Raw genomic sequence first — 16,965 nt, 5'->3', positions numbered from 1 at the left:
CCTCGCAGGTTCTTGATGAAGTCGTCCAGTTTCATCTTGCGCTCCATCTTGACGTTGGGGCTGTACATGTCGGTGTTGAGCAGGATGATAGCGAAGGCCAGGATGAAGATGGTGTCCGGGTTGCGGAACTGACGCACCAGCGCTGGGTTGCAGATGCAGTACCGCTGGCTGGGGAGAGCGGCAGGGAGTGAGGCGTCAGACTAGACCCCCAGTGACGACAGCACAGTCCGGACCACCTGCTCTGCCCCGTCCACTGGCACGCAGGGGGCAGCAGCCCGGAGGGGGTTACAGAGACTGGGTGGTGCATCAGGGCTGGAAGGAGTCACAGAGACAGGGACGGGTGTAGGGGCCAGAGGCGTTTACAGAGACCAGGTTTAGGGGCTGGACAGGGTCAGAGACCAGGAGGAGTGTAGGGGAAGGAGGAGGTTACTGAGAGAGGGAGGAGTGTAGGGGCCAGAGGAGGTTACAGAAACAGGGAGAGGTCCCAGAATGGAGGGGGTTACAGAGACTGGGTGGGGCATTGGGGCTGGAAGGAATCACAGAGACAGGGATGGGTGTAGGGGCCAGAGGCATTTACAGAGACCAGGATTAGGGGCTGGAGGGGGTCAGAGACTGGGAGGAGTGTCAGGGACGGAGGAGGTTACTGAGAGAGGGAGAGGTCCCGGAAGGGAGGAGGTTACAGAGATGGGGAAGGGTATGGGGGAGGGAGGAGGTTACAGAGACAGGAGGAGTGTAGGGGACGGAGGAGGACGTTACTGAGAGAGGGAGGGGTGTAGGGGCCAGAGAAGGTTACAGAGACAGGGAGAGGTCCCGGAAGGGAGGGGGTTATAGAGATTGGGAAGGGTATTGGGGAGGAAGGAGGTTACAGAGACAGGAGGAGTGTGGGGGACGGGGGAGGTTAAGAAGAGAGGAGGGGTGTAGGGTCCGGAGAGGATTACAGAAATGTGGAGGAGTACAGTAGACAGAGGGCGTTACAGAACCAGGGTGTGTAAGGGAAGGTGGAGGTTACAAGGAGAGGGAGGGGTTCCGGGGCCGGAGGAGGTTACAGAGACAGGGAGGTGTGTAGGGGAGGGAGGAGGTTAAAAAGAGAGGGGTGTTGGGGCACCAGATGGGGAGGGATGTAGAGGCCGGAGAGGATTACAGGGATGGGGAGGAGTACAGTGGACAGGGAGGGCTGTAGGGTCTGGGGCGGTTATAGATGGGGAGGTGATGGTGGGGACTGCAGGCATGTTTGCCAGGTGGTGGATGAGGAGCTGTCCTGTGGGAAGTGGGTGGGGACGGAGACCAACCGGGTGGGGGCCACCCACCTGAAGGATTCGATGAGCCGCTCCACCTTCTGCGCCTCGCCCTGCACGCGGATGTGAGCCTGGAACTTGCGCAGCGCCTCGTCCAGCTCCATCCCGCCAAAGTCCATCTCATCCACCACACAGCTGAGGGGGCAAAGGAGAGACGAGGGATTAATCGCGCGCACGTGTGTGTGTGTGTGTGTGTGTGTGTGTGTGTGTGTGCATGCACGTATATCTGTGTAGCAGATGGGGGTAGGGGGAGGGCAGCCAGTTTAGCCAGCCGCTGAAAACTCTTGGTGCCATGTAGCTGAGCAGTCAAATCTGGAGGTGACTGCTGTGTCCGGTGGGGAGGGTAAAATGGACAGTGTCGGATTATTGTAACAATTGACCATCAGTAGGGATTTGGTGTGCTGTACGTGTCTGTGGTCCTGAGGTGTATGTGTCTGCAGATGGCTGCGGTTTGGGGTTACAGACATCTCGAGCTATGATCACTGGGCAGTGACGGGGAGTAGGAAACCTGTCTGACTTTTCCCCCCGTATCTCTCTCTCCCTCTGTCCCTTTCTCTTTCTATCACTCTTCATTCCCTCTCTCTCTAACCCAGGGGTCATGGGACAGTGTTGGGGAGCAGGAACCATACCTGATTCCCCCACCTCTCTCTTTCTCCCCCTCTCCCCTTCTCTATCTCTCCACCCTCTCCATCTCTCTCTACCCCCTTCACTCTAACCCAGTGGCCTCTGGGCATTGATGGGGAGCAGGAACCCTGACTGATTCCTGCACCTCCCCCTCTCCATTTCTCTCTGCCGCTCTCTCCTTGTCCAATTCGCTCTCCCTCTCTCTGTCCATCCCTCTCTCTCTCTCTCTATAACCCAGGGGTCACTGGGCAGTCGGCCATCTCTCTCTCTCTAACCCAGGGGTCACTGGGCAGTCGGTCACCTCTCGCTCTCTCTCACTCAGGAAGTGCAAATGCCATCTTGAAGGAAAACTGGGTGGGGAGGGTAAGGATTGAGAAGGGTTTTGAGAGGTGAGGGAGCGGCGAGAGTAGGGAAGTGCAAAGGTCAGAGAACGGTTTTGTAATATTGACTCCGTCCCTCTCCCCCACAAACCCTGCCCAACCTGATGAGTGTTTCCAGTTAAGGCTACTCACCAGTCGAGACGACGTTGAACTGTGGTCTCCGACGAGATTGTGGCTCAGAGGGGTGTTTCTTTTAAGTTTATAGGGATGGTTTTAGTGAGGGAAAGCGGAGTTAAGGGTCAGGCTGGGGTTTAGGGACAGGGGTGTGGAGGGGTTAGGGGCCAGGCTTCCGCTCCGTGTTCACAGGTGTGGATTGGTTAATTGATAAATCTGTTTTAGTTGCATTTCTTTAAGTTTGTAGGGCTGATTTGGGGACAGAGAGGGAAGTTGGTGTCATGTTAGGGTTTACAGACAGGGATTTGGGGGAGTTAGAGGTCAGTTTAGGGTTTAGGGACGGGGATGTAGCAGAGTCAGGAATCAGGCCTCCACTATGCGCTCCGTGTTCGAAGTCCAGTGACGTGGATGGGCAATGGAGGGCATCCAGAGGCCACACCTCCAATCCACGCTCGAAGGCCAGCGACATGGTTGGGTGATGAAGGACATCCACAGGTGCTAGGCTCTCCCAGGCCAGCGGGTCCCAAGATCGGATGTAGGATGCAGGAGGTCTGGTGGATTGGCAAGTCCAGAGTTCAGGGTCTCGTCATAGGGTAGTCCGGGGTTCGATAGTAAAGATTGAAGCCCGAATGTCTATTAGATATCCAGAGGCCGAAGCCTGGAGGCCCGAAGGCCTAAGCTGGAAGCTGGAGGCCCGAAGGCCTGACCTGGGTTTGGAGGACTGTATGTGTGGGCAGGTGGGAGGGAGGAAATGCACTTGCTTTGCCGTTGTCATTTATTGCTTGTTGTGTTCTGCTGAACATTGTGGGCAGGCTATGTGGCGACACTTGTGGGACTGTCCCCAGGACATCCTGAGGTTATATTCGTTGCTAACGCAAATGGCACATTTCGGTGCATGTTTCAACATACGTTTGATTAGTACACTCAGCGGCCACTTTGTTCGGTACCCCTGTACGTTTATATAAATATCTAATCAGCCAATCATGTGGCAGCAAGTCAATGCATAAAAGATGCAGGCAAGGTCAACAGGTTCAGTTGTTGTTCAGACCAAACATCAGAATGGGGAAGAAATGTGACTTTGACCGTGAAATGATTGCTGGTGCCAGATGGGGTGGTTTGAGTATCTCAGAAGCTGCTGATCCCCTGGGATTTTCACTCACAACAGTCTCTGCAGGTTACAGAGAATGGTGCAAAAAAAACCCAACAAAAAACATCCAGTGAGGGGCAGTTTTGTGGGTGAAAATGCTTGTTAATGAGAGGTCAGAGGAGAATGGCCAGACTGGTTCAAGCTGACAGGAAGGCGACAGTAGCTCAAATAACAGTGGTGTGCAGAGGAGCATCTCTGAACGCATAACACGTCAAACCTTGAAGGGGATGGGCAACAGCGGCAGAAGACCACGAGCACTGGGACATACCCAATAAAGAGGCCACTGAGTTGAAATCTCAATCTTTTGTTTTGGAGGAGAGGCGGAGGAGTGGGGAGGGGCTCGGCGCGGGCGAGGCGGGGAGGGTTTGCGGAGGTGGCGGACTCACTCCAGCACGTCGCGGTTGAATTGTTTTTGCCGGTTGCCCAGAAACTCGCCGATCATCTGTCGACTCAGCCCCTTGCGCTCGAGGATAAAGCGGGCGACTCCCACCGGCGTATCCGCCACAAAGCCCCTCTCAATCAAGTACTGAATCCCCTTCTCGGGTTTCCTGCCCCAGACAAGTGAGAGGGAAGTGGGGTTAGGACACAGTGGAGGGCGTAACGCACATCCAAATTCTAAGCCCCCATTGTGCCTCCCTGTCTCCTGCTGACCACCAATGCCTGGGTCCCTTCAGCAGAGTATGGAATCTCACCGCGCAGACTCACGACTTCCAATAGATGGGGCCGGCTATCCCCAAGCGCTGAAGCACCGTGCATCACCCCCAGAGCTCGATAGGGACACAAGAAGTACTGTCTGCTCTCTCAGGCTTGTGGAGGGAGGAGGGAATAGAGATAGAGATGGAGATGGAGACAGAGACAGAGAGGCAGAGAGAGAGAGAGAGAGACACGGCGGAAAGAGAGAGAGACGGGGAGAGGGAGAGAGAGAGAGAGACTGGGGGAGGAAGAGAGAGAGACTGGGGGAGGAAGCGAGAGACAGGGAGAGAGAGAGAGAGAGACTGGGAGGGAGGGAGAGAAGGGGAGGGAGGTAGAGACAGGGAGAGAGAGAGACTGGGGGGAGGGATAGACGGGGGAGAGGGAGAGACAGGGAGAGGGAGAGAGAGAGAGTGTGACGGGGAGGGGGAGGGAGAGACGGAGTTAGAGATGGACAGTGTGTGTGAATGAAAGCAAAGAGCAAGTGAGAGATGTAGAAGATGCAGAGAGAGAGCAGAGGTTCAAGAGGTAGAGGTAGAGAGGGAAACAGAGAGAGAGAGAGAAAGAGAGAGAGAGAGAGAGAGAGACAGAGACAGAGAGACAGACACAGACAGAGAGAGACAGAGACAGTGAGCGGGGGATTTTAGAGAGAAACACAGAGGTAGAGAAGTAGCTTCGATAGAGAGATAGAGGTAAAGGGATAGAGAGAGAGAAGGAATGGATGAATGGACCTGCAGACCAGTGGTGCCCCACCCAGGTGGACTGTACACACCCCCGACCACACATGCAGACGTGCAGACCGCAGAGGCGCCCCGGACCCCGTGCTCACGTACTTGTTGAAGAGGTTGAGGCCGATTCGGTACTGGCGGCGCTGGAAGACGTCGTTGTTGAGGGTTGGCGAGTCCCAGCTGTGTCGGGTCTCGCGCAGGTAGGTCTGGGGGCAGGTGGGCGCCTCGGGCAGGCTGTCCCGCGACGACGAGCCCGTGCTGCAGTTGATGGTCTCGTTGGAGTTCAGCGTGCTGTCCAGGCTGTCGTTCTCGCCGTCCGAGAGCTCGGCCTCGGCCTTGCCGTCGCGGCTGGCCTCGCCGGGAGGGTCGAGGCGGCGGGGGGCGGGCGGCGGGGGAGGCGGCGGCGGGGGAGGAGGGGGAGGCGGCGGGGGAGGAGGGTGGTGGATGGGCACGGGCAGGGGCAGGGGCAGGGGCGGCAGCGGGGGCTGCGCCTCGGCCTCGTAGGCCAGCTGCCGGCCCAGCGAGCCGCGCTCCGAGCGGTCGCTCATGTCCACCGAGCTGTCGCTGGGCGGCTCGATGGTGAGCAGGGGCAAGTGGGCGGCCCGCTTGCGGTAGTCGCGGCATTCGGCGCAGGCGGCTGGCCGCCGGCCGCCCGGCTCGGGGGCCTCCGACTCCCGGGGGGACGCTGCCCAGGGCTCCGAGGGGGCCGGGGAGGCGGGGGCCGAGCGGGCGCCCTCCCCTTCCTCCAGGTACAGGGTAACGTCACTGTAGCTGGTGGTGGAGTCCTCAGCCTTCACCCGCCTGGCCTCGGTCCGGCTCTCCTCATCCTCCTCCTCCTCCTCGTCCTCCTCCTCCTCCTCCTCCTCTTCCTCATCCACCTCCTCCTCCCCCCGGCGCTCCCGGCCCAGCGCGTCGTCAATGGAGTCGGCGAGCGAGCGGACTTGCTTGGAGAAGACCTCCTCCAGCTCGGTGATCTCGTTGGTGAGGTCGCTGGAGGCCGTGGTGGAGCCGCCCTCCTGGAACTGGTCGCTGCGCTCGGAGTGGCTGCGGGAGCCGAGCCCCCGGCTCACCGCCGACATGGCCGGCCCAGGCCCGGGCCCCGGCCCCATCGCCATCGTCGCCATCATCCCCCGGCCCTCGAAGCAGCCGCCGTGGCCCTGCTCGTACTCCTCGAACGAGTACTGCATCCGCATGTTCGACAGCACGATGCGGCGCGACATGCGGCTCTCGCTCAGCGAGCTGCGGAGGCGCTCGAAGTTCTTGTTCATGCGGTACTGCCGGAAGGCTGTCTGGATGGTGCGGGCTGCCCGGCGGCTCAGGAAGTAGCCGCCATACTTCCTCTCCAGCATCTCCACCTGGGGGGGGGGGAGAGGGAGCGGGGGAGAGGGAAGGGGGGAGGGGGAAAGGGGGAGAGGGAAGGGGGGAGGGGGAAAGGGGGAGAGGGAAGGGGGAGGGGGAACATGGGGGAGAGGGGAAGGGGGAGAGGGGAAAGGGGAGAGGGAGCGGGGGAGAGGGAAGGGGGAGAGGGGAAGGGGAGGGGGGAAGGGGGAGGGGGAGGGGGAGGAGGGAAGGGGAGGAGGGGAGGGGAGGGGAGGGGAGGAGGGGAGGGGAGGAGGGGAGGGGAGGAGGGGAGGGGAGGAGGGGAGGGGAGGAGGGGAGGGGAGGGGTATATGGGAGGGAGGGAGAGGGTGGAGGAAGAGGGAGAGAGGGTCGTAGTTAGCAACAAGACTGGGTCGAGGGGTGTCACCGTGGAGAGCATGTTTGTGAATCTGGCGGGAGCAAGGGATGTTGGGAACGGTGAGATGGAGCACCGCGGGATGGGTGTGGGACAGATGGCAGAGAAGGAATGCCGGGGTGGCGGAGTGTCGTGGATGCAAACACACCCAGCCCTGAGACTCAAGACAGGGTCATTAGATTCCAAACAATTGGTTTATTGATCATCACAGAATGTCCTTCTGGTGCTTCCTGCTCCCTCCCCTCTCCCTTCTCATTTACCCAACCATGATTCCCCCCTCCCTCTCTCAGTCCACAATAGAGTGTCTGCATTAATCAGGATTTTGAGGAGATTTGGTATATCTGCGAAGACTCTCAGCAAATCTCTGCCGATGTGTGGTGGAGAGCGTGCTGACTGCTATGGAAGGGCCACTGCACGGGATCGAGCACGTCTTCAAAAGGCGATGCCTCAGAAAGGTGACATCCGTCATTAAGGACCCCCCACCACTCAGGATATGCTCTGTTCTCATCAGGGAGGAGGTACAGAAGCCTCAAAACACACATTCAACGATTCAGGAACATCTTCGTCCCCTCTGCCGTCAGACTTTTGAACAGACAATAAGCCCATGAACACTACCTCAGTATATCTGCTCTCTTTTTGCATACTTATTTAATCTAATTTTTAATCTCTTTCTTATCATAATTTCGCAGTTATTGTGTAAATAACACTATTCTTTGCATTTCTGGTCAGATGCTAACTGCATTTCATGGGCTTTGTATCTGTACTCGGCACAATGACAATAAAGTTGAATCTAATCTAATCATAATTTATAGTTATTTAATATGTAAAGCGATATACTGCTGCCGCAAAACAACACATTTTACAACATGTCAGTGATAATAAACCCGACTGGCTCAACCTCTCAGGGAGGCCAAAGACATGGAGACACAACATAGAAACGGGCCCCGTTGGCCTAACCTGGTCCCCTTAGAAGTAGAACTTTTGATCCCTGATTTGATTTTGAGAGAAAGTGGGGCTCTTTTGCTAGATATTATCATTTAATTTGAATCAATTTACATGGTTTCCTTCCAATTTTATGTTATATGAATGTGATTTGGCAGTTGTTGTTTTCTTTATATATATATATATATAAAAATGATTGTAAGATGTATCGCTCCGGGAGTTGGTTCCTAATTTTTGTTTTATAGTTCGTGGGTTTTTTTTTTAGTTAGCTGGGGTTCTCTTTTTTCCTTCTGTTTTTTTATAAATTTTTTTTTCATTAGCATATATGTTTTTTTTCAGCTTTATTAATTATATATGTACTAATTTGTTGAATTTCTATATTTTATAGCTGTATAAGATTATATATTAATAAAAATATTTGAAAATTAAGTGAGTCTTTAGTCCCTCTCTTCAGCAGCCTAAGGAGAAGGTGGAGATCTGTCTCAATGACTATCACCCTGCAACACTTACATCCTCTGTGATGAAGCGTTTTGAGAGGTTGGTGACGAAGCCTGACAACTCCTGCCTGAGGAGTGACCTGGATCTGCTCCAGTTTGCCTAATGTCACAACGGGTCAACAGAAGATGCCACCTTATTGGAATTCACTCAACCCTGGAACATCTGGACAACAAACTTGTACATCAGGATGCTCTTTGACTACAGCTCGGCGTTCAATACTATTATCCACTCAAAGCTGACCAATAAGCTACAAGACCTTGGCAACTGGATCCTCAATTTTCAGTTCAGATGGGCAGCAACATCTCCACAATCTCCATCAGCACAAGTCACCACAGGGCTGAGTGCTTAGCCCCCTGCTCTACTCGCTTTACACTTATGACTGTGTGGCTAAGCACAGTTCCAATGCCATACTTAAGTTTGCTGACGACACCACTGTCATCAGATCATTACACAGTGCATTGAGGTAAAACAATAACAATGTAGAATAAAGTGTAACAGTTATGGAGAAAGTGCAGTGTATGCAGATCATAACAAAGTAGACTATGGCCTGATGAAGGGTCTTGGTAATTGTTCATTTCCTTCCATAGTTGTTGCCCTTGGTAGTGGGGTGGAGATGCGTCTCTACCAAAGGAGGTGTAAGGTGCTCCACTAGCCTGCAGGTCCCCCGGGGCAAGGTGTAGCACCTGCTTAGCCCCCTGATCAGGGTCACCTGAAGCTGTGGGAGGAGGTGGTGGATGGTCATATGAGCAGCCGGTGCAGATCACAAGTTATGTGACTACTGACACCAGGCAGATGATCTCTGAAGAGTATTGATAATGACTGGGGTCACCCGTCCTGTAAAGACACTGCCCAGAAGAAGGCGATGGCAAACCACTTCTGTAGAAAACTTTGCCAAGGACAATACCCACATTATATGACACGGCACAAAACAAACGAACTGAGCGGTAAGTGGAGAGGGCCCTTCCGGGCCTCTGAGCCGTGATGCCACAGCTACCTAACGACCCCGATTACCGAATCACGGGACAATTTACAACGACCAAGGAGCCTTTGGACAGTGGGAGGAAACTGGAGCACCCAGGGAAATCCCACACACTCCATGGGGAGAACATACAGAACGGAGTCAGAAATGAACTCCGAACACCAAGCTGTATCAGCGCTGCACCAAATGCTACGCTACCGTGGCGCCAAGCACGCATGAGGTGCGTTTGACGGCTCTGGATCTCCACTCGCAAAGGTTTAGAATGATGGCAGATATGATTGAAACTTAGCGGATGTTAGATAGGGAGGACGTGGAGGGGACGTTTCCTATAGTGGGGGGAGTCCAGGACCAGAGGGAACAGCCTCAGAATTTAAGGACGTCCCTTTGGAACAGAGATGAGGAGGAACTTCTTTAGCTAGAGGGTGGTGCATCCGTGCAATTCATTGCCACAGAAGGCTGTGGAGGCCAGGTCATTGAGGGTATTTAAGAATTGATAGGTTCTTGAATGGTGAGGGGTTACGCGGAGAACGGGAATGCTAAAAAAAAAGTCAGCCATGACCGAATGGGGGGACATCCAGAACGGCGTTGCAATTGAACTCTGAACTCCAAAATGCCTTGTGATGTAATTGCGACACGCTAACCGTAACGCCACTGTGGCGCCCACGTTACCTCACTGTAATAATGCACGTAACATTATGCCGTCGTACATAAACACGTGCCTCACGCTTTATGTCAACCTGCCAGTCTCTGGGCCATGCTGCTTAGGGACTTATGGTATCTAGCCCAGTACAGGAACAGGCCCTTTGGCCAACAACGTCGCTAAAAAGTAAATCAAACACTAATCCCTCCTGCCTCCACAATGTCCATATCCTTCCACCTTCCTCACATCCATGTGCCTACCCAAAACGTCTTTTAAACGTCTCTAATGTACTTGCCTGTACCACCACACCAGGTAGCGCATTCTGGGCATTTGTATTGTGACTGTCTGTGCTGAACAGTAACTCTACGTGCTGTGAGTGACTGTACGCACTGTGTTTTTGCACCTTGGCTCAGAGGAACGATGTTTTGTTTAGCTGTATGGCTGAAGGATGATGAACTCGCTTTCGAGTGCATTGATCAAGATTCCAATGTCTGCAGAGCCTGTTCGGTCACATTACGAGTCATGACTCTGTATCAACATCGAGAAAACCGTTCACTGCTCTTACAGCCGAGGCTGTTCTTGAGACTGTGCGCGTTCACCCTATCTTCGCCCCTCATGGCTTTGTACCCCTAAGATTGCTCAGACCATCAGCTATAGGAACAGAGTTAGGCCATTTGGCCCATCGAGTCTGCTGCGCCATTCCATCATGGCTGATCCATTTTTCCTCTCAGCCTCAAATGGTGCAAGCTGAATCATCTGCGACACAGCTTCGGTAAGACACAGGAAATGGTGATGGACTTTAGGAAGAGTAAGCCTGCACTGCTCCCCGTTACTATTGATGGTGGGGATGTGGTGTGGACCTGCAGGTAGCTGGAGGTGCACCTGGAGAGGAGCACCAACACAGAGGCTGTGAGAAGGGCCAGAGTCGCCTTGACTTCCTGAGGAGACCGAGGTCCTTTGGAGTCTGCAGGCCTCTCCTTCACATGTTCTACCAGTCTGTTGTCGCCAGTACAATCTTCTATGCGATGGTGTGCTGTGGCAATGGCATCAACACGGGTGATACCAACAGGTTCAATAAACTGATCAGAAAGGCTGGCTCTGTTATAGGAGTCAACCTGGACACACTGGAGGCTGTGGTAGAACAAAGGACCCTACGGAAAACCCTGACAATGTTCCTCACCCTCTGCATGCCACCTTGGCTGAATAGCGGAGCACGTTTAGTAATAGATTAAGACAACCGCACTGCTCCAAAGAGCGCTATGTGAGGTCATTCTTACCCTCGGCCATTAGGCTCTGTAATGAGTCAACCTATATCTGGGGAAGTGATGACCCCCTCCTGTAAGACTGTTTGAGGGAATTTATTTTTTATTCTTTCTGCTTCTCTTCTAGTATTTGTATATCGGTGCACTTGTAATGCTACTGTGACACCGTAATTTCCTTTGGGATCAATGAAGTATCTGTCTCCTTCCTTTTCCCCGTCTGCCCTGTCTAATCAAGAACCTATCTATCTCTGCCTTAAACATACCCAGTGACTTGGCCTTCTCAGCTGCCTGTGGCAACGAATTCCACAGATTTACCACTCTCTGGCTAAAGAAATTCCTCCTCATCTCCGTTCTAAATGGACATCCCTCTATTCCGAGGCTGTGTCCTCTGGTCTTGGGCTCTCCCTCCATGGGAAACTTCCTCCCCACATCCACTCTATCGAGGCCCTTCAGCATTCGATAGGTTGCAATGAGATCACCCCCCTCATTCTTCTGAATTAGTGAGTACAGCCCCGGAGCCAACAAATGCTCCTAATATGATAATCCTTTCATTCCCGGAATCATTCTCATGAACCTCCTCTGAACCTTCTCCATTTCTGAGATAAGGGGCCTAAAACAGCTGACAATACTCCAAGTGAGGCCTCACCAATGCCTTATAAAGCCTCAACATTACATCCTTGCTTTTATGTTCTAGTCCTCTTGAAATGAATTGCTCACATTGCATTTGCCTTCCTCACCGCTGACTCAGTCTACAAATTAAGAACCATAGAACCATAGAAACTACAGCACAGAAACAGGCCCTTTGGCCCTTCTTGGCTGTGCCGAACCATTTTCTGCCTAGTCCCACTGACCTGCGCACGGACCATATCCCTCCATACACCTCCCATCCATGTATCTGTCCAATTTATTCTTAAATGTTAAAAAAGAACCCGCATTTACCACCTCGTCTGGCAGCTCATTCCATACTCCCACCACTCTCTGTGTGAAGAAGCCCCCGCTCATGTTCCCTTTAAACTTCCCCCCCTCACCCTTAACCCATGTCCTCTGGTTTTTTTCTCCCCTTGCCTCAGTGGAAAAAGCCTGCTTGCATTCACTCTATCTATACCCATCATAATTTTATATACCTCTATCAAATCTCCCCTCATTCTTCTACGCTGCAGGGCATAAAGTCCTAACCTATTCAACCTTTCTCTGTAACTCAGTTTCTCAAGTCCCAGCAACATCCTTGAAAACCTTCTCTGCACTCTTTCAACCTTATTTATATCCTTCCTGTAATTTGGTGATCAAAACTGAACACAATACTCCAGATTTGGCCTCACCAATGCCTTATACAACCTCATCATAACATTCCAGCTCTTATACTCAATACTTCGATTAATAAAGGCCAATGTACCAAAAGCTCTCTTTACGACCCTATCTACCTGTGACGACACTTTTAGGGAATTTTATATCTGTATTCCCAGATCCCTCTGCACTGCACTCCTCAGTGGCTTACCATTAACCCTGTATGTTCTACGTTGGTTTGTCCTTCCAACGTGCAATACCTCACACTTGTCAGTATTAAACTCCATTTGCCATTTTTCAGCCCATTTTTCCAGCTGGTCCAAGTCCCTCTGCAGGCTCTGAAAACCTTCCTCACTGTCTACTACACCTCCAATCTTTGTATCATCAGCAAACTTGCTGATCCAATTTACCACATTATCATCCAGATCATTGATATAGATGACAAATAACAATGGACCCAGCACTAATCCCTGTGGCACACCACTAGTCACAGGCCTCCACTCAGAGAAGCAATTCTCTACCACCACTCTCTGCTTCTTCCATCGAGCCAATGTCTAATCCAATTTACCATCTCTCCATGTGTACCTAGCGACTGAATTTTCCTAACTAACCTCCCATGCGGGACCTTGTCAAAAGCCTTACTGAAGTCCATGTAGACAATATCCACTGCCTTCCCTTCATCCACTTTCCTGGTAACCTCCTCGAAAAACTCCAATAGATTGGTCAAACATGACCTGCCACGCACAAAGCCATGTTGACTCTCCCTAATAAGCCCCTGTCTATCCAAATGCTTGTAGATTCTGTCTCTTAGTACTCCCTCCAATAACTTACCTACTACTGACATTAAACTCACCGGCCTATAATTTCCCGGATTACTTTTCAATCCTTTTTTAAACAGCGGAACAACATGAGCCACTCTCCAATCCTCCGGCACATCACCCGTAGACAGCGACATTTTAAATATTTCTGCCAGGGCCCCCGCAATTTCAACACTAGTCTCCTTCAAGGTCTTTAAATTAACCTTTAAAGAGTCCCGCACGAGGTCCCGAGTCCCTTTGCGGCTCTGATTTTTGAATTTTTCTTTCATGCCATTCCCATCACGCAAGTGTAAAGGAGAACGAAGTGATCCAACGTAGCACAAAAAAAAGTTTGGCATGGTAGTGTAGTGGTTAGCACAACACTTTACAGTACCAGCGACCAGGGTTCAATTCCCACTGCTGCCCGTAACGAGTTTGTACGTTCTCCCCGTGACCGCCTGTGTTCCGTAGGCTACCTGGCTGTTGTAAATTATCCTGTGATTAGAACATAAGGACAAAAGAAGCAGGAGCAGGAGTAGGCCATCTGCTCCACCATTCAATAAGACCAAGGCCGATCTGGCCATGGACTCATCTCCTCCCACCTGCCTTTTCCCCACAACCCTTAATCCCCCTACTATGCAAAAATCTATCCAACCTTGTCTTAAATATATTTACTGAGGTAGCCTCCACTGCTTCATTGGGCAGAGAATTCCACAGATTCACCACCCTCTGGGAAAAGCAGTTCCTCCTCATCTCCATCCTAAATCTATTCCCCTGAATCTTGAGGCTATGCCTCCTAGTTCTAGTCTCACCCACCAGTGCAAACAACTTTCCTGCCTCTATCTTATCTATCCCTTTCATAATTTTGTATGTTTCCTCTCATTCTTTTGAATTCCAGCGAGTACAGTCCCAGGCAATTCAATCTCTCCTCAGAGTCTAACCCCGTCATCTCTGGAATCAAGCTGGTGAACCTCCTCTGCACTGCCTCCAAAGCCACTATATCTGTCCTCAAGTAAGGAGACCAGAACTGCATTCAGTACTCCAGGTTAGGCTAAAGTTAAATCTGGGGACTGCTGGGCGGAGCGGCTCTTAGGGCTGGAAGGGACTATTCCACATTGCATCTCAATAAGTTTAAAACAAATTATTAAAAAAAGATTCAAGATTGTTTAGTGTCATTTCCAGTACACAAGCGTAAATGAGAATGGAATAATTGTTATTCTGGATCCGATACAGTCACAAAAAACAGGATAAGATAGATATAATAAATACGCACGATAACTTCTATACATTGTTTGATTGTACGTCCATAAAGTGACGCCAGTCACAAGGGTGTCTGTACATAAGATGACCAACAGGAAATGATAAAGGGGTGGTAATTGGGGGTGTGGAGGAGTGGGTTACTGGGTGGAGCTGTTGATCAGCCTGACTGCTTGGGGAAAGTAACTGTTTACGAGTCTGGTGGTCCTGGTGTGGATGCTACGTAGCCTCCCCGCTGATGGAAGTGGGACAAATGGTCCATGAGCAGGGTGGGTGGGATCCTTTATGATGTTACTGGCCCTTTTCCAGACCTTTCTGTCTATGTGTCCTTGATGGCGGGTAGGCTGGTGCTGGTGACGCATTGACTGCCCGTTATCGAAACTTCCTGCCACCGCAGTGTGGTTTCCTCACCACACAGTGAAGCAGCTTGTCAGGATATCTGATCATCTCTCAGTCTCCTACACTCCAGCCTGTTCCACCTCTCCCTGTAACTCAGTCTCCCGAGACCCGGCAAATCTTTTCCATGCCTTTCCCACAGCAGGCTGACCGAAAGACACACAGTACTCAAAGTCTGGACTCGCCAGTGTCCTGACCTTCTCACTTCTCTGCTCAGTGCCCCAACTAGTGAGGCTAGGGTGCCAAAAGGCCTAAAGCTATCCTGTCAGTGAAGAGAAGGAGAGAGGAAGAGAGACTCTGTGTGTGTGTGTGTGAGAGAGAGAGAGAGAGAGAGAGAGAGAGAGAGAGAGAGAGAGAGAGAGAGAGAGAGTGCTAGAGATAAAGAGAGAGAGAGAGAAAGGGAAAGAGAGAGAGTGTGTGTGTGTGAGAGAGAGAGAGAGAGAAGACAGCAAGAGAGACAGAGATAGTTTGAAGATGAGAGAGGGAGGAGGGGATGAGAGACAGATAGTGAGAGCAAGGAGACGAAAGAGAGAGGACAAGAAAAAGAGAGCAGGGGTATCTGAGAGAGACAGACAGACAGGAGGGGGATGAGTGAAAAAGTAGCTGTGATGATGCTCTCAGGGAACCGTGTCCCTGTACTCCAAGGTCTCTCTGTTTACTGTGAAGTCCTAGCTGATCTTAGTTTTGGAATTTAATTTGAGTAATTTATTTATTTGTTTAGAATTGCAGCAGGGAATAGGCCCTTCCGGCCTGATGAGTTTCACTGCCCAGCAACCCACTGATTTAACCCTCGCCTGCCCACAGGGCAGTTTACAATGACCAAGTGACCTACCAACTGGTACGTCTTTGGAGTGTGGGACGATACAAGTGCGGTCACGGGGAGAAAGCGCCAATCCCTCACAGAACGGCGCCAGAACTGAACTCCAAACTCTGGAAAGCCCCGAGTTGCAACTGCGTCGCGCTAACCGCTACTCTAGCGAGGTGCCCTGGATAAATCGGAGTGTCAGGCGACGTGTACTTTTAATTTGAGCTTTACTGGACATCCAAAGCACACAGTGAAAACGTGCCATTTGCGTTGGATCAGATGGTGGCAGGAAGTGCGGCCACATGCCCTGCCCACAACTAACGCTAACCCGTACGCTTTTGCACTGTGGGAGGAAACCAGGGCATGTGGAGGAAACCCACACGTACAAACTCCTTACAGACCGCGGCGAGAGTCGAACCCAAGATCAACCTTACTGTAAAGTGGCTGTGCAAGGTGGGAAGGGGACAAGCTGAGGAGGCATAGGGACAGCAGGGGTGAGGTGAGTGGTAGTGTAAGGAGGGGAACAGCTGAGGAGTGTGGGGAGGGGAAAAACAAGGTGGGGTGTCGGAACAGATGAGAGAGGGTGAAGGCAATGGAGGCCTAGGGACGGTGGTATAGGGTAGGGTTTGGGTAAGTCGAGGGTGCCGTAAGGGAGTGTGTGAGAACCTTGTGTTGGGAAAGGTCGGTGCGTGAAGGGGCATGGGAGGCCATGTTGCCGAGGTCAGGGATCAGAGGTTCAATCCCTCCCCACCCCACCCCACCCCGGTACCTTCTTGTCCTGCAGGTCCGTGGAGAGCTCATAGCTGTCGGAGAGGGACTTGGGCCTCTTGCTGGCGTCTTCTTCCTCCTGCTTGCGGAGGGCGAGGCTGGCGGGCTGGTGCCTTGCCCGCTGGGCCCACTGCAGCTCCGGGCAGTGGGGGCGGCTGTGGGGGGGCGGGGGCGGCTCGAACTGCTCAGGCTTCCCCTCCGCCTGACACCGGTATGCTGCCTGGCCACACGGGCTCTCCACTACCGTGACCGAGTCGCTGCTCTGGCCGTCTGCGTCCGCGCTGCGGGGTGGGGTGGGGGGAGAGAGAAGATGGTCACTAGGGGGCCCAGAGGAAACCCCACCTTCCTCCTCCCCTTATTCCAGGCACCATGGCCTGTTGCCTCCATTTACAAACTGAACCTCGCAAGAAAATGCACTGCGGGATCTTGCTGTGCGCAGGGATCAGTGGCCTTTGACTAAAAACTCTCAACCTTGTTAAACAACACCCAGTGTCAAAGCAATTCTCCCTCTCCGCTCCCCTCTCACCAGTCTCCCCCTGCCCTCTCACCTTCACTCCCTCCTCTCCCTCCCTCCACTCCCTAGCCCACTTTCACCCCTCTCACTGGCCTCTCCCTTCCCTCTCT

At 52.4% G+C, this 16,965-nt stretch overlaps 1 protein-coding gene across 4 annotated transcripts in view; it reads right to left on the bottom strand.

Annotated features, from left to right (window-relative positions):
- LOC134338996 (IQ motif and SEC7 domain-containing protein 2-like) overlaps positions 1-16,965 on the bottom strand; it is a 176,311-nt gene that overhangs the window by 29,915 nt on the left and 129,431 nt on the right. For all 4 annotated transcript variants that reach the window (XM_063035219.1, XM_063035222.1, XM_063035221.1 and 1 more), the window contains 5 exons: positions 16,343-16,622; positions 5,084-6,333; positions 3,947-4,108; positions 1,308-1,430; positions 2-168 (listed from right to left, as the gene is read on the bottom strand). In XM_063035219.1, coding sequence (XP_062891289.1) covers positions 2-168; positions 1,308-1,430; positions 3,947-4,108; positions 5,084-6,333; positions 16,343-16,622 — 1,982 coding nt within the window. The remainder of the gene's footprint in view (position 1; positions 169-1,307; positions 1,431-3,946; positions 4,109-5,083; positions 6,334-16,342; positions 16,623-16,965) is intronic.

This window comes from Mobula hypostoma, chromosome 28 (genome assembly GCF_963921235.1).
Source record: "Mobula hypostoma chromosome 28, sMobHyp1.1, whole genome shotgun sequence".
NCBI classification, from domain to species: Eukaryota; Metazoa; Chordata; class Chondrichthyes; order Myliobatiformes; family Myliobatidae; genus Mobula; species Mobula hypostoma.
Note: the sequence above shows the minus strand (reverse complement) of the source record. Positions and strands in the feature narration are given on the sequence as shown.